General features: G+C 44.6%; 1 protein-coding gene across 1 annotated transcript in view; it reads left to right on the top strand.

The window, feature by feature from the left end:
• The first annotated feature begins 20,672 nt into the window (after window positions 1–20,672).
• Window positions 20,673–25,733, top strand: part of LOC134357672 (zinc finger CW-type PWWP domain protein 2-like) — a 41,997-nt gene continuing 36,936 nt past the window's right edge. Inside the window, exon 1 of the mRNA XM_063069289.1 lies at window positions 20,673–20,956. Within this exon, the coding sequence (XP_062925359.1) occupies window positions 20,673–20,956 (284 nt within the window). The remainder of the gene's footprint in view (window positions 20,957–25,733) is intronic.

A 25,733-nucleotide genomic window follows, 5' to 3' on the forward strand; every position in this document is an offset into this window, starting at 1 on the left:
GACATCTCCCCCAACAGTTTCCAAAACAGTATATCTGTTTAGGAGGGAGATGACCCCAGGGGACTCCTGCACTACCCACCTACTGCTACGCTGTTTAGTGGCCACCCATTCCCTTTCTGCCTGTGTAGCCTTTACCTGCGGTGTGGCCAACTCACTGAACGTGCTATTCACAACTTTCTCAGCATCGCGGATGCTCCAGTATGAATCCAATCGCAGCTCCGGCCGCTCAATGTGGTCTGCCAGAAGCTGCAGCTGGACACATTTCCTGCACATATAGTCGTCAGGGACCTGATTTCCCACATGCTGCAGGATGAACAAACCACGGGGCCGATCTCAGCTGTCATGACCTACCCAATACGTTGCCTCAACTTTTGAAATGTGGATGTGGAATGTTGCCGACTGCCTTAGGAGTGGTATGGGCCTCACTGGGAGCAAGCTCCTCCTCAGCCTCTGCACACTTCATCCAAAGCCTGCAGAGCCAAAGCCCTTTCACTCTGCTACCACTCACTCCGCTGCCCACCGGATAGGGAGGTCCTCTTTTTAAACGCTCCTGCAATGAATGTTACTAGAGCCTTTTTGTCTACATAAATCCTGTTATTTGTTCTTTGTTGCATCTCTCGCATCACTGTTGCTCCCTGTTCAATAGGAGCATTATTCTATTCTCTTGATATTCTTAAAGCTTCTGCATAAGTGATCTTTCTTTTCACTCTTATTTCTTGAATTTTATTCTCCTGTCCCATAACCTCACACCCACTATATGCCACGTTATGAGCTCCTCCACAATTGCAGCATTTTGGTTGCATTCCTGTTCTGCACTTTCCATATTCATGATCACCCCCACATCTAGCACATCTCCTCTGCCTTTTACAGTTTTTAGCAATGTGTCCAAACCTTTGACAATTATAGCACCTCAATGGCTTTTGTACATACGCCCTTACTGGGTAACTCATGAAACCCAGGAATACCATCCTTGGCACTCTTTCTTCTTCAAATTCAATCAATACTGTTTCACTTTTCTTTTTCACTCCCTCCTTTGTTGTTTTCAGTCTTTGAACATTCATCACTTTTCTTCCTTTGATATTCCTCTTTAACTCCTCCATATTTGTACTCATTGATACCCCCGTGATCACTCCTTTACAACCACCATTTCGTGCTCCCACCCTCCCTGTGTATTCCACCTTGCATTTTCCTATCTCTTTTAGCTTGAGTGCTTTCTCAAGTTGTTTCTCATTCACACATCTTACCAATAGGTTGCCATCATTAAGGACTTTCGCAATACTATTTTCCCTATCTTATTTGCCAGAGTTGTTGTTAGCACAAATGGGTTAATTTTCTTCATGTGTCCCTGAGCCTTCTCATTAAACCTAATTATGACAACACCTTCTCTCTAAACTTGTTCACCTTCCTCACTTTCAGAGCTCTCTCCACTGTCATTTCTTATTCCCTTTGTCTCGGTTTTCAATCATCCATCCCCTCACTATCTCCTCATTCCCTTTATTTCTTCCTTCACAATAATCCGTTTCTCCCCAGCTGCCTACCTCTGATCCCAAATCCCTATCCCGCTCCTTCTCCACTCTCTTTCCCTCAACCCCCCCTCTCACCTTGTCCACCATTACTGGACCCACACGACCCCGCCCCCAGCAATTCCCACTACTTCCCCACTCTCTTTCCCTCAACAAGTTCCAAACCACATTCACGCATACACATGCGCCCACTCCAAAATGAGCCTCTCCAGCCCAGCCCTCAACAGCCGTCCATCCACCCCATCAGTGCAGCTGCTGCATGGTGAATCCAGTGCCAGCCATCCCATGAAGCTGAACCAAGGAGCTATTTATGCAGCCAGCCCAAAATGTGAATCAGGTGCCTCAATTACAGCACCCAACAGAACAAGGGAAAACTGGAAAACCTGGAATAAAGAACGATGGACCGGACCGTGAACCGGAGTGCAGACTTCACGGACCGGACCATGACACAAACATCCCTGTCTGGCACCAACAATCATTCCATGGTCAAAGTCACTCAGATCACACTTCTTCCCCATTCTTATGTTTGGTCTGAATAACAACTGAAGCTCTTGACCATGTCTGCATGTTTTTATGCATTCAGTTGCTGCCATGTGAATGGCTGATAAGTTATTTGCAATACAAGCAAGCATACAGGTGTACATAATAAAATGGCCACTGAATATATGTCACAAAATTTGTTGTTATGTGGCAGCAGTACAGTGCATTACTATTAAGAAGTAAATAAGTTGTGCAAAAGAGGAATGATGAAGTTGTGCTCATGGGTTCATGGGTCATTCAGAAATCTGATGGTGGAGGGAAAGAAGCTGTTCCTATAACATTGAGTTATAGCATATTCAGGCTCCTGTACTCCCTTCCTGATGGTAATAACGAAAATACAGCATGCCTGGGTGTTGAAGGTCTTTCATCATGGATGTCAACTGCTTGAGGGATCACTCTTTCAAGATTTCCTTGATGGTGGGGAGACTTGTGCTAGTGTTGGAGCTGGCTGACTCTACAGCTTCTTGCTACCCTGTGCATTGGATCATCCAGGTGGTGGTTCAATTAATTGACTGAAAAAAAGCACTGCATGACAACTGATCGATGAATGTCAAGAAAAACTCCGGTGAATTATGAAAGGTTCTGGTGTCTGCATAGGGGCCATTGGGAAGGCATCAGCAACTTGGGCTCATTTTGAATCAAGTATATAGTGACCATGTAATTTTAAGACAGATGAGCAAGAATGGGTAATTCCACATTTATCCAGGTCTTTATGCAATATCTACATTTCATGTTCTGAGCTTTCTCTAACTCACTAGTGTGTGGAACCTGAGTGGTTGCTTAATGAAGGTAATAAACACCACTTGTACTACATCTCCATTTTTAAACTTTGTTCATCATTCTTCAAATAGAATCTATTAGTTGTCAAACACCTTTTTAACAAAGGTGATATTACAGATGGCAAATCTAATTAATAATCATGAAAATTAATGTGGAACAAAATAATGAAGATTGAATATCTCAGTTCCATAATTCAGGCAAAGAACTATATTCAAGAGGTGGATTATTGACATTGTGATACAAGACTGTAGTCACATTAAACATGAACATTTCACTCGCAATGTGAGATGATGCAACTTACACTTATAGATGAACTAGATAAGTAATTGCAACAAAAATTAAATAGCTCATATCTTAAACAAAGTTTATAAAGTCAATTGAACAATACATTTTGTGTACCACAGTCTCGAGGAGACATTGGATTGTGTAGAGGAAGAGAGAGTTTAAAAAAGTGAGCAGGGCCAGTCGGCATAATTTTGCATGTCACAGTTTCTGCGGGGATATTGGATTGCATAGAGGGTAGTTTAAAAGAAGTAAATTGTGACAATCAGCACGTTTCACACACCACAGTTCTCAAAAAGACATTAGATTGTGTAGAGGAAGAGAGTTTAAAAGAAATGAGTGGGGACAGTCAACACAATTTTGCGCACCACAGTTCCCAAGGAGACATTGGGTTGTGCATAATTAGCAAGATCCAATAAAAAGAAGCTAGATTTAAGCAGCACAGCCAATGTTTGAGAGGACCAGTATTAAAAAGCAGAGGCAAGAAAATGAAGAGGGCAGTGGCTCTTCATTGCGATGTCGTTGAGTTGCAAAAATCAATGCAAGGATAGAGCTTGCCATCCTTCTTGCTCACAAAAAAGAAGCCCGCTCCTGCTGGCAAGGTTGATGGACTGATAAATCCTAAGGCCAATGCCTCCTTGATGTACTCTTCTGTGGCCATAGTTTCAGGAGGAGAGGGAAAAGATCCAGCCCCAGGGAGGACTAGTACTGGGTAAGAGGTCAATGTCGCAATCTATGGCCGGTGTGGAGGCAGTAGGAGGCTTTCTTCTTACTGAAGACCTCAAGAAGGTCAACATATTCAACAGAATGCCAGACAGGTCCACACTAGCAGTTGACACAGAAGGGGAAATGCTGACAGGGGCTTGAACTTGACCCAACTCATAGACAGGCATGCTGGTCCCCACTCTTGCAGTGCCTTTAGGGACTAATCAACTTGTGGGTTGTGTGGAGATAGCCTAAGAAAGCCAAGCACCAGTGACACAAGCGAACCGACAATCCAGAAGGAGAGCTACTCCCTATGGTTGTCTTCTCGCACAAGTTGAAGGGGATCTGAGGAAAGGCAGCCTGAGACTGAGCACCCAGAGTCTTGACAGCGATATTTTCTCTCAATTGCTGAGCCGGAACTTTCCATCTCTGAGCCAGAGACATATCCATGAGGTTCCTGGATGCCCCAAAGTCAATGAATGCCTAAAGCCCATGAGTCTGAGAAAACCCCTCCCCCCCCATGACAAGGAAGCTGTGAGCATTTCACATTGAGGGGAAGATGACTGCAGGAGAATTGACCTGTCACAATTCCCCCTCCTGCCGACTGGTATCCTCTTTTACAGGTGTAAAGCTCCGCTATATTGGCTCGTATATATCTAAGGGAAATCCCGCCCGGCGCCCACCTGGACGCTTCCCGCTGGATCGGTTGCTGTACCACTGCCACCCAAGTCAGTCCCAAACATCAACCATCAGGCAGCACACACAGTATGTTTCACCAAGTACACTTTATAGATATTAGTAAGTCTATGAAATTAATATAAGTTCGATACTGAAAAAGAAGTAATGGAAAAAGGCGCCAGACTTACCAAAGTTCAAGTTCTTCATGCACAAGTTGGAGTTCAGAAAGTTCCTCAGGACCACCCGGACCCCGTCGACTCGCGGCTCGGGACCACCCGGACCCTGTGGACACACGGCTCAGGACCACCCGGACCCTGTGGACACATGGCTCGGGACCACCCGGACCCCGTCGACTCACGGCTCAGGACCACCCAGAGTGATCGACCGGAGCGTCCCCGCACATCCGTCGTCTCTCCCGTCTCCCGTCCGACTCCCCGCCAAAAACCTCGTTCCCAGTCATATGAGACAGCATTATCACCCCAAGAAATGATAACATAAACACCCATTGGCTAATAGCACTCTGCTGTCTGTATTAACCCAAGCAAATTTCTAGCTAAAGACTTTCTCAGCGTTTAACATAACATAGAAGCCATTTTAATCCACACACGCAGCAGTTTAAAAGACTAACATAACAAAGAAGCCATTTTAAATTTAACATACAAAGGAAAGACCCCGTACACAGGAATGTTTGGGACACCATGCCCAGAAGTGTCCTCGATTGTCACAGTACAGGCAGGAATCTGTTCTCCTGCGCTGATCTCATGCCTCTGGAAATGTGCCCCACTTACATAGGCTCCTCTGTGGACTGTGTACTGGGTAAAGTGGAAGGGGGTGAAGACAGATGGTTATCTAAGGAGTAGGAAGCTCAGGGAAATCTTTTTCTGTGCCACTTAGTAGCCCGGTTCTCAATTCATATGGCCAGATTAATCAGGTCATCCAGGCTGTCCTGATCATCATGCACTGAGATCCCTGTGCTCAGCCCATGACGGAAGACAGTAATGAGGGATTTCTCAATCCACTCCATCTCAGCCGCAAGCATGCGATACTTTACTGCATAGTCCCTCACTGTACCTTTCCCTTGGGGCAGGTCCAGGAATCTGTGGGTAGCCTCCTGACTGAGTTCTGGGAGATCAAAATCTCTCTTGAACTTTACGACAAATTGCCGGAATGACTGGACTGCTGAGAAACCTTGTTCCCATGGAGCATTGAACAGGCTGAGCGCGGGTCTGTCTAAGAGATTCACCATGTAAGCCATGCATTATCACCAAACAGACCTGGCTGGGCTTGGAAAGTCAGTTCACACTGGGTAATAAAAGTCCTGCAGCCGTTGGGGTCACCAGAATATTTGCCTGGCGGAGGAATCCTCGGTTCAGTTCTGGTCATGGGAATCGGGCATTAGTGGCTGAACCTGATAAGACTTTCAAAAAGGAGAATGTGGGAGATGCTGGGAGTGGGACTGACCTGGCTGAAGGCTACTGAACTATGGCAGCAAGAATGGGGATGGTTGCCTCCTGATTCTGGCTGTCGGTAGTAAGCTGCTGAACCCTGGTCTTGAGAGCAGTAATCAGTGCCTCCTAATTCTGGTTGTCTGTGGTGAGTTGCTGAACTGTTGCTATGAATGCTGACACTGGTTCTTTCTGCTTGGACTGGGCTTGCCACTCTGAAAGTAGTTGTCGCACTACACGAGACACTTCTGCCAACCCAGACTCTACTGATTTTAGCTTCTCCTCCTCAAACTTCGGTTTGGGCTGAGCTTGTCATTCTGCAAGCTGCTATTGCACTGTGCGAGTCACCACTGTCAACGCAGCCTCCACTGACTTCTCTGCTATCTGATCGATGAATTTCAGGGCCTTGGTCAGCTTTACCCTCTCTGCTGGGTCCACTTTTGTGATCGAGCTTTGCCGACAGGAACGTGTGGTGATAATCCAAAGGTAGAGAGAATAACACTGAAGTGGATGAACAGTTCACTAACTTTTAGTGAGAATTATGCACGATCAATGATAAAACAATGAACAATAGGCCTACAGGGCCATTAACTAAAACTCCCAAACTGAAGGTGCGACACTGTTGCTCAGAAGCAGTAATTTAACACTAAATAAATGCCACTCTTTTACCTGCAAGGGTGTGCAGACCCTACAGCAGAGTCCGTGATTTTGACAGACAGATCTCTGAAATGATAACGGCAAATAATTTAAAGTTACTGATCCTCTCCATCTCTGATCCCCTGGTGAAGACTGGCTCATAGGCCTCTGGTTCCTCCTCCTGTAGTCAATAAACAGCTCTTTGATTTTGCTAACATTGAATGAGAGGTTGTTGTTGTGGCACTATTCAACCAGGTTCTTAATCTCTCTCCTATATGCTGATTCCTCACCACCTTTAATTTGACCAACGATGGTGATATTGTCCGCAAATTTGAATATGACAATGGAGCTGTGTTTAGCCTCATAGGTAGAATCAGAATCAGGTTTATTATCACTGGCATGTGACGTGAATTTTGTTAACTTAGCAGCAGCAGTTCAATGCAATGCATAATCTATCAGAGAAATAAAAATATTTTTAAAAATCAATTATGTATATTGAATAGATTTTTAAAAACGTGCAAAAACAGAATTACTGTATATTAAAAAAAGTGAGGTAGTGTCCAAAGATTCAACGTCCATTTAGGAATCCGATGGCAGAGGGGAAGAAGCTGTTCTTGAATCGCTGAGTGTGTGCCTTCAGGCTTCTGTACCTCCTACCTGATGGTAACAGTGAGAAAAGGGCATGCCCTGGGAGTATAAAGCGAGTAGATCAGGGCTAAGCACACAGTCTTGTGGTGCACCTGCACTAATGCAGATTGTGGAGATGTTGTTGCCAATCCAAACTGACAGGGGTCTGCAAGTGAGGAGATCAAGGATCCAATTGCACAAGGAGATATCAAGGCCGAGGACTTGGAGCTTGGTTTTGATGGGATGATAGTTTTTAATACAGAGCTGTAATCAATGAAGAGCATCCTGATGCATGCATCTTCAGTCCCGGTTGAGTGAAGAGCCAATGAATGGCATCTGTTGTGAACCTCTTGTGATGATAGACAAATTGAAGTGGATCTAAGTCACTCAACAAGCAGGAGTTGACATATTTCATGACCAATATCTCAAAGCATTGACGCTAGTGATTCAAGTTTGGTCTGGAATTGCCAATTTGCATGTGAGCTGGCTTTCCGAAGATTGTACTTTCCTTGGTCGCCAAACCTGAATGCCACTGATCTAACCCTCAGCAGATTGTGGATTTCTTGGTTCATCCAGGGCTTCTGGTTGGGAAAGACTGAGTGAATTTGTGGGGACGCACTCATTCATGAGTGTCTTTATAAGGTCTGTGACAAACATGGCATATTTATTCGGATCATCTGATGAATCTTTGAACATGGACAAGTCCACTGACTTGAAGCATTCCTGTAGCCACTCCTTTGCCTCATGTGACCATCCTTTTTACATCCTTACCTCTGTTGCCTTGGTTTTTAGCCTTTGCCTGTATGCCGGTAGGAGGAGGACAACCAGGTGATATTTCCCAAAATGCGTCTAGAGATGGAATGGTAGGCATTCCTTATGTTAATACCATAGTATCAAATGCAGTGGGACCCCTGGAACTTCAGGTGATATGTTGATAATTGGATAGCTATTACTTCAGGCTAGCTTGATTGAAGTCCCGACAATGATGCATATACAGTAATTTTTTTTAGATTATGAGAATACTCAGTCCTCTTTTATTGTCATTTAGAAATGCATACATGCATTAAGAAATAATACAATGTTTCTCCGAAGTGATATCACAGAAAACAGGACAGACCAAAGACTAACGCTGACAGAACCACATAATTATAACATATAGTTACAGCAGTGCAAAGCAATACCATAATTTGATGAAGAACAGGCCATGGGCACAGTAAAAAAAAGTCTCAAAGTCCCGAGTCAATCAACTCCCGAGTCCCTGATAGCAGGCTGCAAAGGGAGAAACTCCCTGCTATAAACCTCCAGGCACTGTCAGCTTGCCAATACCTTGGAAGCAGCCGATCACAGCTGACCCTGAGTCCATCCATCTGAAAACTTTGTGCCTCTGACCAGCCTCTCCGATACAGCCTCCCGAACACCATCCTCTGCCGAGCGCCTTCGACTTCGCCCTGGCTGCTGAAACAAGCAATGCTGAAAATTTTGGGGCCTTCAGCTCCGGAGATTCCGGTTACCACACAGTAGCAGCGGCAGCGAAGCAGGCATTTCAGAAGTTTTCCAGATGTTCCTTCGTTTTCTCACGTGTGTCTCCATCAAATCAGAATTGTACACGGTCCCCTACTTGACAGATAACAGACATCATCACCGAAGTGGCCACGGGCGCTATCGTCGTGCCGCCATCTTCTCCCCCCTCCCAGGGGATAAGAAGTTTTAAATTCTTAGCAGTAAGTTCTCCGATATTCTTCCCTACTATGGAATTGGAAATAACATTAGTTCAGAATACAAAATAATTGAAAGGTGCAGTTCCACTGCACAAGTTTTATATCAACAAATAGATGGATTGTGGTGGGAGCCGGGCGGGGTCTGGGACCGCACGCGTTTGGATTGCGGCGGGAGCCGGGAGTCCCCGCGCTCGGAATGCGGCGTGCGGCGGGAGCCGGGAGCCGTTGCGCTCGCTCCGCGGCAGGAGCCGGGAGTCCCCGCTCTCTGTCTGCGGCGGGAGCCGGGAGTCCCCGCTCTCGGACTGCGGCGGGTGCCGGGAGCCGTCGCGCTCGCTCGCTCCGCGCCGGGAGCCGAGAGCCCTCGTGCTCCGATTGCGGCGGGAACGGGGCGGGGTGGTATCCGAGAGCTCGCGCGACGTTAAACCAACGGACAGACTCGGGCGAGCGAGGTTGGGGGAAAAGGAGGCCGCTTCAACGGTACCACATCCCAGCGCCGGGGAACGGCTTCTGAACTAGTCCGGCGCTCGGGAAGGTAGGGGCACACGTCTGCTACAAAGGCAGGGAGCAGCACGGCACCTTCCCAGGGGAGAGGCTCGGCCCCCTGCCGCCCCTCGGTGGGCAGCCGCCCGGAGGATGGGACGGTTCTTCAACCTGCAGACAGTGGCAAACCACCCCCCCCCCCCACACACACAGCGATGAAACCTGCTGCTCCTAGCCGAGCCCAATATTCTCACACATGTCAATCAGAATCCGGTATATTACCAGTGACATACGTCGTGAAATTGCTTGTTTTGTTGCAGCAGTACCTAGAACATTGATCTTTAGCGCAGGCCTTTCATCCCACGATGTTGTTCTGACCTTTTAATATACTCTTAAGTTCAAACTCACTTCCCTCCTACATAGATAGCCCTTAATTTTTTTCTGTCATCAATGTGCCTATCAAAGAGTTTCATAAATGACCGTAATGTACCACCATTCCTGGCAGAGCGTGTTGCAAGGATGAGGCTGAGGATGAACCCAAGTGCAGGACACAGGTGCGGAGGCAGAGTCTTGAGGTGTTAGCATCGCTGCGAACGGGGAACCAGTATCCAGGAGAGTCTTTACAGGGAGACAAGGTTTACGTAGGGGAGCCAGACAATGATGCGGAGCTTAGAACTGACAGTCCCAAGGGATCAGGAAACGAGGTTTACTCACGCCAGAGTCAACCAACAAACTGGCAAGGCGTGGCTGGGCTGCCTGAGTTTTATCCTATGTTTGCAAATGGGAACTAGCTGGGCTGTAATTAGTGGAAATGGGAATGATTGGAAATCAGACGAGGGGATTAAGGCCCAGTTAAGGAGGTAATAGCAAGATGGGGAATTGCCAGATGTGACCATGACAGTACCCCCCCCCCCCCAACGGGAGTTCCAGGCGATCCTCCAGGCTTGTTGGGATAGTCCCGATGGAAGTCTTGGATGAGGGATGAGGGAGGGGTCCAGGATGAAGGAGTGGGGAACCCAGGAACGTTCCCCTGGGCTGTACCCTTCCCAGTCGACCAGGTATTGGAGGCCCCTGCCCTGACGGCGCACAACTAGTAGCCGCCAGACAGTGTATGCCGGATGGTTGTCGATGATCCGGGTGGGTGGAGAGGTTTCGGTCAGAGGACACAAGGGGCTGACGGAAAGTGGTTTTAATTGGGAAACATGAAAAGTAGGGTGGATGTGCATAGATCTTGGTAGTTTAAGTCGGTCTGCTGTGGGGTTGATCATACTTTTGACCCTGAAAGTTCCCAGGAAGTGAGGGGCGAGTTTCTTAGGCTCGTTTTTGAGAGGGATGTCTTTGGATGAAAGCCCCACGCCATCTGCCCAGGTCGATACTCAGGCACAGGAGTCCGGTGTCAATCAGCAATCCTCCTATTGTGATCGGCTGTTCTGAGCAGGACCATGCATGTGTCCTCCCAAACCTTGCGGCATCAATCGATATGGGCCTAAACAGACGGCACCGCAATCTCCTCTTCTTGCGCGGGGAACAGCAGGGGTTAGTACCCAAGGGAGCACTCGAAGGGAGACCTTCCGATGGCGGTACTAACCAGAGACTTGTGGGCGTACTCAACCCACACGAGGTGGTCACTCCAGGTAGACGGTTAGTTGGTTGTAATACAATGTAGCGTCGCCTCCAAGTCCTGGTTGACCTGTTCCGTTTGCCCATTTGTCTGTGGGTGGAAGCCGGATGACAGGCTGACTGAGGCACCTAAGGCTTGACAGAAGGCCTTCCACACCTGCGAGATGAATTGGGGTCCTCAATCAGAGACGATGTCCACGGGGATTCCGTAGAGGTGGAAGACATGGTGGACGAGAAGGTCTGTGGTTTCCTGAGCAGAAGGGAGTTCAGGGAGGGCTACAAAGTGCACTGTCTTGGAGAACCGGTCTACCACGGTGAGTATTGTGGTGTTTCCGTGTGAAGGGGGTAGACCAGTGACGAAATCTAGGGCAATGTGCAACCAAGGACGACCAGGGACAGGTAGGGGACAAAGTAATCCTGCAGGTGGCCAGTAGGAGGCTTTTCCACGGGCACAGACAGAACATGCAGAGACATAGGAACGGGTATCCGCCTCCATGGAAGGCCACCAAAAGTGTCTTTTCAGGAGAGCCAGGGTCTGATCACTCCCGGGTGGCAGGCAAACCGAGATGTGTGCCCCCACCGGAGAACCTGAGATCTGACGGAATCAGACACAAAGGGCGATCGACGGGTCCATTGCCAGGGTCAGGGTCATCCCGTTGGGCTTCCTTTACTATGGACTCAATCTTCCAAGTGAGGGTTGCCACCACACAGGAAGGTGGGAGCATAGTCCCTGGGCTGGAAGTGTCCTCCTTGGAGTTGTATTGGCGGGAGAGCATGTCCGGCTTCCCATTCTTGGACCCTGGATGGTAGATGAAGGAAAACTTGAACTGTACAAAAAATAATGCCCAACGGGCCTGACGGGAGTTCAAACGTTTGGCGGTCTGAATATATCCCAGGTTCTTATGATCAGTCCAAGCCATAAACAGGTGTTCCGCCCCCTCCAGCCAGTGCCTCCACTCCTCCAATGCTAGCTTGACTGCCCGTAATTCCGAATTCCCAACGTTGTAATTGAGCTCGGCGGGGGACAGTCGGCGAGAAAAGAAGGCACAGGGATGAAGCTTTTCGTCTGGACTTAATCGTTGGGACAGGACTGCTCCTACCCCAGAGTCGGAGGCATCAACCTCAACAATGAATTGATGGGAGGGGTCCGGTTGGACCAGGATGAGAGCAGTTGTGAACCACCTCTTCAGGTGATTGACTGTAATCCCTGATAAATCGGCAATAAAAATTTGCAAACCCCAAAAACCGCTGAAGTTGCTTGTGGGTCATGGGTCAGGGCCATTCTTCCACCGCCCAGATGTTCTTGGGATCTGCCCTCACCTGCCCGCTCTTGATGATGTAGCCCAGGAAGCTGACCAGAGGGACGCGTAACTCACATTTCTCCGCCTTCACAAATAACTTGTTCTTCCACAGTCTCTGGAGGACGAGAGTCATGGAGGACATGGTGAATGTGTTTCTGGGGGCTGCTAGAAAATAGTAAGATATCATCTAGGTAGACGAACACGAAGCGATTAATAAAGTCCCTCAGTACATCATTGATTAGGGCTTGAAAAACAGCCGGGGCATTGGTGAGGCCAAACGGTATGACCAAGTATTCAAAGTGGTCCAAAGGTGTATTAAAGGCCGCCTTCCACTCATCTCCCTCCCTCATCCTGACTAGATGGTAGGCCCTACGAAGGGCCAACTTCGAGAAGATGGTGGCTCCGTGAAGTGGTTCAAATGCTGAGTTAATGAGGGGTAGTGGGTACTTATTTTTAACTGTTATATTGTTTAGGCCTCGGTAATCAATACAAGGACGAAGCAACCCATCCTTCTTCTCTGCAAAGAAGAAACCGGCGCCCACCGGGGAGGATGAAGGTCAAATAATGCCCGCCGCGAGGGACTCACTGATGTATTTCTCCAAGGCGTCTCTCTCCGGTCGGGATAAGTTATAAAGACGACTGGTGGGTAATGAGGCCCGGGGGAGAAGGTGGATAGCGCAATCATACGGGCGGTGCAGAGGCAGGGAAAGAATCTGTTGTTTGCTGAATACCTGCCCCAGGTCATGGTATTCTGCGGGGACTCCGGACAAGTCGAGGGGTTCCAAGACAGGCGGGGTTGTGGTAGCCTCTGTAGGGGATGGAGCCGACCACAGACAGGTGGCGTGGCAAAACGGGCTCCAGCTGGCTATCCTCCCGGTAGACCAGTCAATGTAGGGGTTGTGGTGGTTCACTCAAGGATATTTTAGAACTACAAGGGCTTGAGGAGAATGGATGAGATTAAATCGTACCTCCTCTCGATGGTTTCTGGACAGAATCAAGGTCAGGGGTGGTGTACAGTGGGTAACCCGAGCCAGCAGTTTTCCGTCCAGCGCCCAGGCCTCTAGAGGAGTACTTAACAGCTCCCAAGGTATTTCTGGCCCAGGAGGCTATGCCCTCGTCCTGCAGATTTCACTCAGCACCGGAATCCACCAAGGCAGATAGGGACAGAGACTGTTGTTGATAATTCACGGTAGCCGGGATCTGCATCCGGGTCTGGGGGACTGAAAGGAGTGTCGTCCAGCTCACCAGGGTCCCCCTTTCTACTGGTGAGCCCTCCCTTTGGCCGCAGAGGACAGGTATCCCGGAAATGTCCCAGCTGGCTGCAATAGTAACAATCCCCACCTCTCCATCTCCGAAGTCATTCAGCAGGGGAGAGATGGTTCCATCCCAGCTGCATCGGTTCCTCCCCCAGGGTAGTGGGGAGGGTCGGAGCAGGAGCTATACTTGGAGCGGCAGGGAAATGGAGGCTGGCTGAAGATGGTAAGGTGGGACTTGGGCTGACCTGAGGAGCGGGGCAACTGGTCTTTTCTCTCAGATGCTCTAGAAGTTGATTATCGAGCCTGCTGGCTAGAGAGATCAGAGAGTCCAGGCTGTCCGCGTCATCCCTCACTGCCAGTTCATCTTTTGTCTTATCTGAGAGGCCCTGTCGGAACACTTCCCATAGTGCCTCGTCATTCCACCCAGAGTCAGCTGCTAATGTTCGGAACTTGATGGAGTGTTTTGCTACGCTTCTCGAACCGTCACAGAGAGTTAGCAAGCGCTTAGCGGCATCCTTATTGCGAATGGGCTGTTCAAAGACCTTCCTCATTTCGGAGGGAAGGAGGAACAGACCTCTGGTCGGTTGTCCCAGACTGCGGTGGCCCACGCCAATGCATCCCCTCGTAGCAGCCCTGTGATGTATCAAATCTTTGACCTGTCCAAGGTGTATGTATGTGGCAGTTGCTCAAAGACCAAAGAGCATTGTAATAAGAAGGCCTGGCACTTTCCTAGGCCCCAGCATAGGGTTCCGGTTTGGGTACATACGTCTCTTGAGGAGATTGTATTGCTGATCCAAGGGGCGCAGCCATCCCAGGCTGTGCGGTTTGGTCAGTCGGGGTTCTTGGAAGGGATGGAGTAAGGGAAGCGGATACCCGGTCAACCTGCTCATTGACCTTCCTCACACTCGTGGACAGCGCATGAAGGTTTTCCGTGACCTCTCTGAGCAGTTGGTCCTGGGCGCCCAGTAGGTAGCCCTGGCTGGTGAGAGCCTGTTGCACGGGGTCCGTGTCCGCTGGGTTCATTTTGGCCAATTCGTTCTGTTGCAAGGACGAGGCTGAGGATGAACCCAAGTGCAGGACAGAGGCGCGGAGGCAGAGTCATGAGGTGTTAGCACCGCCGTGAATGAGGAACCGGTATCCAGGAGAGTCTTTACACGGAGACAAGGTTTACATAGAGTATCCAGGAAATGATGCGATGCTTAGAACTGACAGTCCCAAGGAATCAGGAAACGAGGTTTACTCACAAAAGAGTCAACCAATGAACTGTAATTAGTGGAACTGGGAATGATTGGAAATCAGACGAGGGGATTAAGGCCCAATTAAGGAGGTAATAGCAAGATGGGGAATTGCCGGACGGGACCATGACAGAGCGTTCCACTCACCCACCACTTTGTTTGAGAAAACCTACCTCTGACACCCCGTTCCCCCGCCCCATATTCTCCTCCAGTCACCTTAAAAATTTCCCATATCGTATTAGCCATATATAGCCGTACGAATGTCATGAATAATCATCTTATTTTTCTCATGGAGATTTTCTGGGTCCAAAATAGGTTTTGCTTGGTTAATCACAGTAGGAAGAACTGTTCTACGTTCAGCTTGCTTATGTTCTTGTAAGGAAGTTCAAATCACACTTATGTGGATCAGAGATGACCTGGGACTCAGGACAGGGGTGTGTACAGGATTCCCTGTGAATGCAGAGCAGTGTATATCGGCATGGTGGAAATCCACATCAAGGAGCACAAGAGGTATAGCCATTTGGGCTACCCAGAGAAATAGGCTGTAGCAGAATATTGCATTCCCAATGGCCATCGGCTTTGATGGCACAAAACTACTGTACTGAGCCAATGGCTTTTAGGACTGCCTGGTGAAGAAAGCCATTGAAATAAAACTAGAGAAAAAGAATTTTACCAAAGACGAAGGTCTCCCTGTAAGTAAGAACTGGAATTCAATTGTAAACAAGGTAGGACAGCGGAAACCTGATTGGATGAGGACTAACAAATCGGGAGGGATGGACGATGGGGGTATAAATACCATTGGACCAGACATATCTGGGTATCAACCCTGGTGAAGATGGCAGAATTTGTCATCGAAATGTCAGTTGAAGTCAATACCTGTACCCAGCTGGAAGCCTGAGAAGAGTTTATTAGTTTTAAAGAGGATTTGAGGGGAGATATTTTCATAGAGAGAATGATTGAAGTCTGGAACTTGCTGCCAGAGAAGATGGTTGAATCAAATACATTTCATATCAACACACATAAAATGCTGCAGGAATTCAGCAGGTCAGGCAGTATCTATAGAGGGGAATAAATAATCTCCTCAGCCTGAAACATTGATGGTTTATTCTGCTCCATAGATGCTGGTTTTCCATCATCTGCAGAATCTCTTGTGTGTACATTTCATATCAAGCATACTCAGTATAATAAATTCACAGATTAGACTTTTCAGAGTGTAGGTTTTATTTACAGTCTGCTAGAAAAGTGACCATATTGGTGAATAGATTAGGATATCCATTACAGCAGTCTCAATGTAATCCAGCAATTTTCTCTAACACAGATTAATTGGCATTTTGAAGAAGTACTTCATAACAGAGTTTTGGCAGGAACTGGCATGAGTAATAAAAATACCTCTCCAAGCAAAGCTTCATCAGAAACAGTTAATCACCTTGCTGAAATTATGGTTTTGGTTAGAAAGCGTACAGACTGAGATAGCCGTTTCAGCAGTTCCTGTGGTCATTCCATAATCATACTGGTTCAGCATGAATAGAAATAGAACACAGAACAGTACAGCTTCTCTAATGCAGGCAGCCTCCTGATACTCCTCTTTTGCACCCTCTCCAAAGCCTCAACATCCTTCCTGTAATGAGGCGACCAGAACTGAATGTAATAATGAGACATGTAATCTTCATTGATTTTCTACGGTGTTTCATCAGTGTTTGAATGTTCTATTTCTCTCCCTGTCAACTGTAAATCTGAGGTTGATCCCTTATGCCTATTTATCCCTGAGAAGAACTTCGGATCACATATACACATTTTTAGTCTGGTTATTTCCACTTCCATTAGATTGCCAGGTGCCATTCAATCTCAAAGTTCAAAATACATATATTTTCAAAGTACATATATGTCATTATGTACAACTCTGAGATTTGTTTTCTTGCGGGCATACACAATAACTCCAGGAAACACAATATAATCAATGAAAGACTTCACCTAATAGGTCTATCAAACAACCAATGTGCAAAGGACAACAAAGCTGTGCAAATATGAAAGAGAACAATAATAAATAAATAATCAATAAATCGAGAACATGGGATGAAGTGTCCTTGAAAGTGAGTCCAAGGGTTGTGGGAACAGTTCAATGTTGAGCTGAATGAAGTTGAGTGAAGTTTTCCCCTCTTGTTCAAGAACCTGATGACTGAGGGCTAATAACTGTTTCTGAATTTGGTGGTGTGGGTGCTAAGGCCCCTGTACCTTCTTCCTGATGGCAGCAGTTAGAGGTGAGCACAGCCTGGGTGGTGCATGTCCTTGATGATGGATGCTGTTTTCCTGCAACAGCACTCCATGTACAGTAGATGTGCTCAGTGTTGGGGAGGGCTTTACCAGTGACAGACTGGGCCATATCCACTACTTTTTGTAGGATTTTCCATTCCAGGGCATTGGTGTTTTCATACTAGGCTGTGATGCTAGCAGTCAATAAACTCTTAGATGTTCATGCTGAGTCTTCATTACTTCTGTTGTAGAAATCCTTAGCCATAGCTTTATTATCTCCATGTTTTCCTTTTACCAGTGCTTCCCTTGCTGTACCTTCCATTATCCAAATTTCCACTATGTCCAGACTTAATCCCAGTCTTGTTGGTCTGCATTGGATTCCAGTAAGTTACACTTAAATGCTAAAATTTTCTTTTTCATTTTCAAATCCTTGTCCTCATGCATCACAGTCTGAAAAATTGTTTCCAGTCCTACAAGTGGTGAGATATCGCCACTTGTTCAATTTGGCTTCATGAAGATTATCAATTAAATTATTTTACCTCTGGTGACCGTGTCTTTAGCTGCCAAGGACCCTCTGTAAATTCTCTTGCCTCCACTTTTTCTCCATTAAGTTGCTACTCAAAACCTCCCTTGTGAGAAAAGGTTTGGTCATTTGCCTAAAATCTTTGAGTAATACATTTAAAAATTTGATTTGATAACCTGAGAAGCAACTTGTGTGAGAGGACCAAATGTAAGTTTGGTTTTGATGCAAAGTTAAGTGGAAATCTGAGTAACAGTGAGGATGCAAAGAAGTTTCAAAGGGATAGACTTTAAAGGGCAACAAGATACAGATGAAGCATAATGTGGAAGAATGAATTCTATTTCAGTAGAAAAAAATCCCAAGTATTTTTGAACGATGAGAGATTGAGAAATGCTTACATTCAAAGGGACATTGATATCCTTGTACGCAAGTCACTGCAAGGTAACTTACAAGTGCAGCAAGCAAATATGAAGGAAAAATGGTTTGTTACCCTTTTGAAGAATGACTTGAGTACAGAGTGGATTCATAGGATTTCTATGATATCACACTTGGATTGTTGTACAATTGTAATCTTATCAGGCAAAGAATATACTTTCTGTTAGAGGGAGTGCGGTTGGAGATCAAAGGTTGTGGAGATTAAGTGGGAAAATGGATCAGCAATAATATTGAAAAGTAGGCTTGTAGTGCTAAATTAGCTGCTTTTGTTTCATATGTTCACAAACTCTGGAATTGGTGTTTCTTTTAGAAGAGAATTGATTGATTACAGTGCCTTTGAACTTTGAGATGATTAAGAAAATCCTCCGTCATGCTCACTCCTAGTACCTAAGAATACTTTGGGCAATGGCTGAAATGCAGTCTCTTGTTCCTATTTCAGCTTTTCTACATCTTCTACTTAATCATTTTATCTTAATTTTGTTTTTGAAACTGTCGGAGCCTGTGACTTACAGTCTGTAGATTGATCAAGTGAGCTAGTGCTCTGCTGTCTCTGAGAATACCCCAAGAGAGAAATGCGAGCACAAACTACCATGAAGAGAAGCTCAGGATGAGACTAGGGGCCATGATCAACTACATTTCTTGCCAACTAAAGCATTGAGGTAGATTGAAACATCGAGGCAAGTGCAGAGGAGAGCGAGTGGTTCTTGGAGAGGCTGCTGGTTTGAATCGCTTTCCTCAGAGAGTCTGCTGATTCAACTTGCTGCCCTCAGAGAGGCTGCTGGTATGCATCACTGCCCTTGGGTTCCGATGCTCTCGGAGATGTTATCGAAATTCTGAGATTTATGGATTGGACTGTAATTCAAACTAACAGTAGTTCATATTGGCCTCTACTAGTTATATGTTTTTTTTTCTTGTGCTCACCCATTCTTGCTTGTTACAAATTGGCAGACTGGGGTTTTGGGTGATCTTTTAGTTTTTGTGCAAAGGAGGGGTGGGGGGTGTTTGGGGTTTGCGAGATTTTGTTCCTTTTCTTTTTGTGTGGGGCAGGGAGGAAGATTGATGTCTTTCAGCTACTTATATGGTTTTCTGTAATCTATGGCTATTTGGAGAAGAGGCACATTTCAGATTTGTATTCTGCATACAGAGTTTGATTAAAAAAAATGAACCTTTGAACCTTTTAACTGTTATTAAAATTCTTATTGACTTCTGTTTTCACAAGACAATAAGATCATAAGTAGGAGCAGGAGTCGGCCATCTGCCCCACTAACCTTGCTCCAGTATTCATGAAGATCATGGCTGATCTGGCTGTGGACTCAACCCCACCTACCTGCCTTTTCTCCATAACTCTTAGTTCCGCTGCTATGCCAAGCTCTTTTCTAACTGTGTCTTAAATATATTGAACGAGCTAGCCTCTTCTGCATCCTTGGCAGAGAGAATTCACTTCAGAGAGACAGATTCTGTCTGGGAAAAGCAGTTTCTCCTCATCTCCATCCCAAGTCTACTCCCCTGAATCTTGAGTCTATGTTCCCTAGTTCTAGTCTCAATTACCAGTGGAAACAACTTTCCTGACACTGTCTTATCTTTCAGTTTCATACTCAGCCTTATAATATTGCCATATTTTTTGATGTTTTGATCAAAATGTTTTTGTTTTCTGCTGATAGCTAGGGTTGCATTTCAGATATTGAGCAGTGCTTCTTCTTTACCTGAAATGGGTTACAGTAAAAATTTATGATGCACTTCTTGCAAATGCCACCCTCATTAATATCTAACAATTGAACAAATGTTTGTCATGATATGCTCCTACTGGCTCTGCAAGTACTTTAGCCCCACATGGCCAGCTGTAAGGGGAACTTAATGACTACAATCCACATTCTTAATGAAGCTGAAATGGTACTATTGACTGCCTAATTGGATTAAATTCACTATCCCCAATTAATGATCTGAATTGATGTTTCGACATCTATATCTTAAGTAGTTCATATATGTTGACACATTTCACACGTAATTTTCAATTGTGATGTTACATTTCTGAAGTGTGCTGTAATGTATTTTGCATATGTTGCATTGGTAGGTAAAGCAAAACTACATTTATGAAAGCCATTTCGTTTATGGTTTATTTTTCACTGCTCAGCTGCAGGAATATTCATTTATTAGTCTTTTTTTCTAAATTGGCCTGTCTGGTTAGAAAATCACTGAGCTCAGGCTTTATCTGGAGTATTCCAGACACATTCAGACATGATAATAATAATAAAAATAGAAATGGTACATCAACCTGGAAGTTGGGATTAATTAACTGCATACTGTGTTACATTATTTGTAGATATTTGCACAATACTTCCAATATCAATAATACTCTCTTTATATTCTACTTTTGATTCATTAATAACTTTTAATTTTGATGCAATATATTTGCATAAATTTTTCCTCAATCTTTGATCAAGCTTTACATCTCTTTGGTGAATGAACAAGTTGGATTACTCCAGTGAGGGAATTTGCCCAAAAAGACATCCAAAAATACTGTAGTTTTTTTTTCTAGATAAATCCTGCTCTAAATAAATTGATGGAGATATTTATTATTTTCTTTTCATTTTTAATTTTAAGGTTTTCCAGAGCTTGGAATGATAAACAGTAAATCAAAATAATGGATCTTTTTGATAAAGGATCGTATGCAGACAAGGTGTGGATTCAGTGTGAATATGAAGATTGCTTGAAGTGGAGGCTTTTGACAAAGGAAGATGCTGCATGTGTGGATTTAAGTTTGCCCTGGTACTGTGACATGAATAGTGATTCTAGCTTTAATTGCTGTTCTGTGCTTGAAGAGAGTTTCCCCAAGAAAAATGTATTCCACCAACATGGATTGAAACTTGTCTACTCACAACTTCCTGTGGGAAGTCTGGTTAAAACAAAAGTGCCAGGATGGCCCAGGTGAGACACACCTCTGGAGTCAGGAGGTATTTTTCAAATTGCATACTTTTATTCAAAATTATACAGTGCTTCATGGTATATGCACAGTATTGAATGTTTCCGTTTAAAAGTCTGTCAACAATGTCAAAGCAACAAATCCTGAAACTGACTATATGGTTATTTCAGAAATGAAATTCATGGAAAATGGTTTGGGAAAGTTATGTGAAATTTGTAAAATAACATTTATCGAATTGTTGCTTTATTAGGTAACATTGGGAGTAGTTTTTAAAGAGCTGTAGTTCTGATATATAAAAACAGTATTTCTACGAAAGCCATAGGTTCAGTTTACAGATTTGTTGATGAGATATGAGTTGTTAAGTTCGATGTAGATTTATAAATGGCTTAAAATGACATTGAGTTATAAATTCAGCTTGAGCCTTGTCAAGTGATGCATTGGCACCAATGATGGCATAAATAAATTTAAAGTTTAGTTTATGGTTGGGTTGAGTTGTTCACCAATCTTCAGAATCAGAATCAGGTTTAATATCACCGGCATATGTTGTGAAGTTTGTTAACTTTGAGGCAGTAGTACAATGCAATACACAATAATATAGGAATAAAACTGTGAATTACACTGTATAAATATGTATATTAAATAGTTAAATTAAAATAAGCAGTACAAAAACATAAATAAAAAAAGTAGAGAGTTAGTGTTCATGATTTAAATGCCTATTGAGAAATCAGATAGCAGAAGGAAAGAAGCATTCTTGAGTCGCTGAGTATGTGACTTCAAGATTCTGTACCTCCTTCCTAATGGTAACAGTGAGAAGAGGGCATGTCCTGGGTGGTGCGGGTCCTTAATAATCGGATGCCGCCTGAAGCTGTCTTGGATACTAGCTATGATGGAGATGACTAATTTTATCACTCACTACAGCTTACGTCGATCCTGTGCAATAACCCTCCCATATCAGATGGTGATACAGACAGCCATAATGCTCTTCATGGTACATCTGTAGAAACTAAGTGTTTTAGGTGACATTTCAAATCTCCTCAAACTCCAAATGAAATATAGCCACTGTCTTGCTTTCATTTTAGCTGCATTGGTATGTTGGGACCAGGTTAGGTCTTCAGAGATGTTAACACCCGGGACCTTGAAACTGCTCACTCTCTCCACTTCTGCTCCCTCTATAAGGATTGGTGTGTGTTCCCTCCTCTTACCCTTTCTGAAGTCCACATTCAGCTCCTTGGTCTTACTGATGTTGAGTGCGAGGTTGTTGCTGTGACAACACTCAACTAGCTGGTATATCTCACTTCTGTATGCCCTCTCATCACCATCTGAGATTCTGCCAACAATTGTATCATCAGCAAATTTATAGATGGTATTTGAGCAGTTAAGTAAATTGGAGAACTAACCATCAATTACCCGAGCTACTCATTTTCCAAATTATTTCTAGTTTAGTTAAATGGATATGAGGTTTAGACCAGTGATGTATTTTGGAAAAATAAGGCCATGGAGAAATTTGTAAAGAGGAGAATTTTAAAATTGAGACGCTTGTGTGGAGCCAAATGTTGATATTCAGCATGGATAGTGGCAGAATCAAATTTTGTTACAAGGGTGGAAATAGGTGTTCATAAGTGTTGGCACAGACATGTGAACCAGGAGCACAAAATAATCTGCAGATGCCGGGGTCGAAGCAACACTCACAACACGCTGGAGGAACTCAGCAGGTCGGGCAGCATCCGTGGAAAAGATCGGTTGACGTTTCGGGCTGGAACCCTTCGTCAGGACTGTAGAGGGAAGGGGCAGAGGCCCTATAAAGAAGGTGGGGGGAGGGTGGGAAGGAGAAGGCTGGTCAGTTCCAGGTGAAAAACCAGTAAGGGGAAAGATAAGGGGTGGGGGAGGGGAAGCAGGGAGGTGATAGGCAGGAAAGATGAAGAAAGAATACGGGAAAACACAATGGGTAGTAGAAGAAGGTGGAATCAAGAGGGAGGTGGTAGGCAGCTGGGGGAGGGGGCAGAGTGAAATAGGGATAGAGGAAGGGAGGGGGAGGGAATTACCAGAAGTTGGAGAATTCTATGTTCATACCAAGGGACTGGAGACTACCTAGACGGTATATAAGGTGTTGCTCCTCCAACCTGAGTTTAGCCTCATCATGGCAGTAGAGGAGGCCGTGTATGGGCATATCTGAATGGGAGTGGGAAGCAGAGTTGAAGTGGGTGGCTACTGGGAGATCCTGTCTGTTTTGGCGGATGGAGCGGAGGTGCTCGATGAAGCGGTCCCCCAATCTGCGACGGGTTGGCGGACGGAGTGGAGGTGCTCAACGAAGCGGTCCCCCAATCTGCGTTGGGTTAGGCAGAGTTATCTTGAACATTGACAGCAAAGCTGCAAAGAGGCTGGTTCCAATTCTCATGTTTGCTGGGGATAGAAGGGAGTATGATAGAATAGCTGGCCAGGCTTGTCTACTGGATCAAAGACAATGGCTTTTTCGTTATTTATTTGGAGGATATTTCTAAATTTCCAGCACTTGAGGGCAGGTGAGCCGTATGTCTATTTTGAAAGAGTGCAAGAAACAACAGGGATGATAATGCATCTTTACAACAAATCAGGTCATATTAGATTTAGTAATGACTAATTAACACTATTCATTTAACAAATAGTTCACAAATATTTATTTAATCTATGATTGAATTCAGTTTCATATTTGAAAGGAGAAAACGTGACAGTCACTAAGATTGGATAAGACTGACTAACATAATCAGACTGGACAAATTTGTAATGGGTAAAATGACAATAGTTCAGTGAGAGAGAGGCAAGAGAGATCCTCACATACATTAAAATCAGCTTACCCTGTAAAGAAGCTGTTCAGAGTTGCAAAAGGCAAGATTATACTTTTTAAAAATTGGCACTGGATTGTTTTGGGCAGTCTTGATGTAGGATCTTCAACCTGAAAAGTTAACTGTTTTTTTCCATAGATGCTACATGATGTACAAGTGTTTATGATATCTGTCGTCTGTTGTTCTTTTATTTGCAAGGTAGATTTAGTTTGGAGTTGAAACTTGCTGCATTTGAATTTCTCAGCTATTTTGTTCAGAGAGAAAAGTTGGTTAAAATTAAGTGTAATATATTTCAAGGATTTTTAGACTCTATTCTTGACGTATTTAGCAGATTTTTTTCCCCAGTGCAAGCAATTCATACTTGCTGTGGTTACCCACAAGGAAATGAATTTCAGTGTTGTATATGGTGACATATACATTTTTTGATCATAAATTTACTTTCAACTTTGAACTATATAAAATCAAGCTTACTTCACAGGTTGGTTAGAGTAAGGATGGCAACAGGTGTGTATGCAAAATAGGTTTTTAATGAAGAGCTTAAAGGCTCAAATTCTACCTCAACTTTTAAAATAAAATTGAGGAAGAAGATGAGTACTACTATTTCATTTACTGAACAAGTTAATCACTTAAATAGTGCAAGGATAAGACAGCGTGAGGGAAAGCAGGTTCAGCATTGCCTACTCATAGATGAAATTTTAGGTCTCCTGGAAAGAAACAAAATCTATTTTGAATTAAATATATATTCAGATGAATATGCTTGCAAAATCGAACTTTATTCATTATTTTTATTGGCTACGTAGCATCAGAAAAAATGAACATAGTTCGTACCAGTGGTGCAGTGCTAGCCAGAGCGCACCAGAGTGCATCCGGTACATCTTTAAGAAAAAAGCCGAAATAAACAAGCTAATTAATTAGGTGCCGCCCAGGGTGATTTGAGTATCTCAGAAACTGCTGATCTCCTGGGATTTTTACGCACAACTGACTCTGGAGTTTACAAAGAATGGTGCCAAAAACAAAAAAAATCCAGCGAGTGAATGTTCTGTGAGCGAAAACATCTTGTTAAATCCACTCGCTGGATTTTTTTTTGTTTTTGGCACCATTCTTTGTAAACTTCAGAGTCTGTTGTGCATAAAAATCCCAGGAGATCAGCAGTTCCTGAGATACTCAAATCACCCTGGGCGGCACCTAATTAATTAGCTTGTTTATTTCAGCTTTTTCTTAAAGATGTGCCGGACGCACTCCGGTGCGCTCTGGCTAGCACTGCACCACTGGTTTGCAGTGATCATGCATTATACAAATATTTTCTTGTAAAGATTTGGACTCAAGAGTAATTTGCATCCTTTTCCAAAATATTATTGCTTCAATTTGGCACATCAAACTGAAAATTGCTTTGATACCATTGCCACAAGCTGGTCTCAACCATAATTCGAGGAGCATAATCTATTTCTTTACTCCATTCTAAGATGCAGAGTGAATGATAAATATTTGGTTGTCTTTCTGAAGTGTGAATTTACTCATTCATCCATATACAAAGCTTGATGTTTGAAGTGTTTGGTTGCATGCAATGTCAACCTTATTTGCTCACAATTAACTCTTATTGAAAGAACTGATCCATGTTATTAGTTGGAGAGATACATTGTTACAAGGCAGGAACCATTTGAAAAAGAACAAGTCTCAAAATTGGGAGTGAATCATAATTTGAAATAGCAAATAAGAAAGAGAGAGTCATCGTTGCAAGGCAGGAGCCATTTGAAAAGAACAAGTCTTGTTGGGAGTGAGTCCATAAGACATAGGAGCAGAATAGGCCATTTGGCCCATTGAGTCTGCTGTGCCATTCCCTCACCGCTAATTTATTATTTCTCTCAAACCCATTCTCCTGCCTGCTCACCGTAACCTTTGATGCCCTGTTTAATCAAAAACCAATCAACCTCTGCCTTCAATATACCCGAAGAACTGGACTGCA

This window comes from Mobula hypostoma, chromosome 17 (assembly GCF_963921235.1).
Source record: "Mobula hypostoma chromosome 17, sMobHyp1.1, whole genome shotgun sequence".
NCBI classification, from domain to species: Eukaryota; Metazoa; Chordata; class Chondrichthyes; order Myliobatiformes; family Myliobatidae; genus Mobula; species Mobula hypostoma.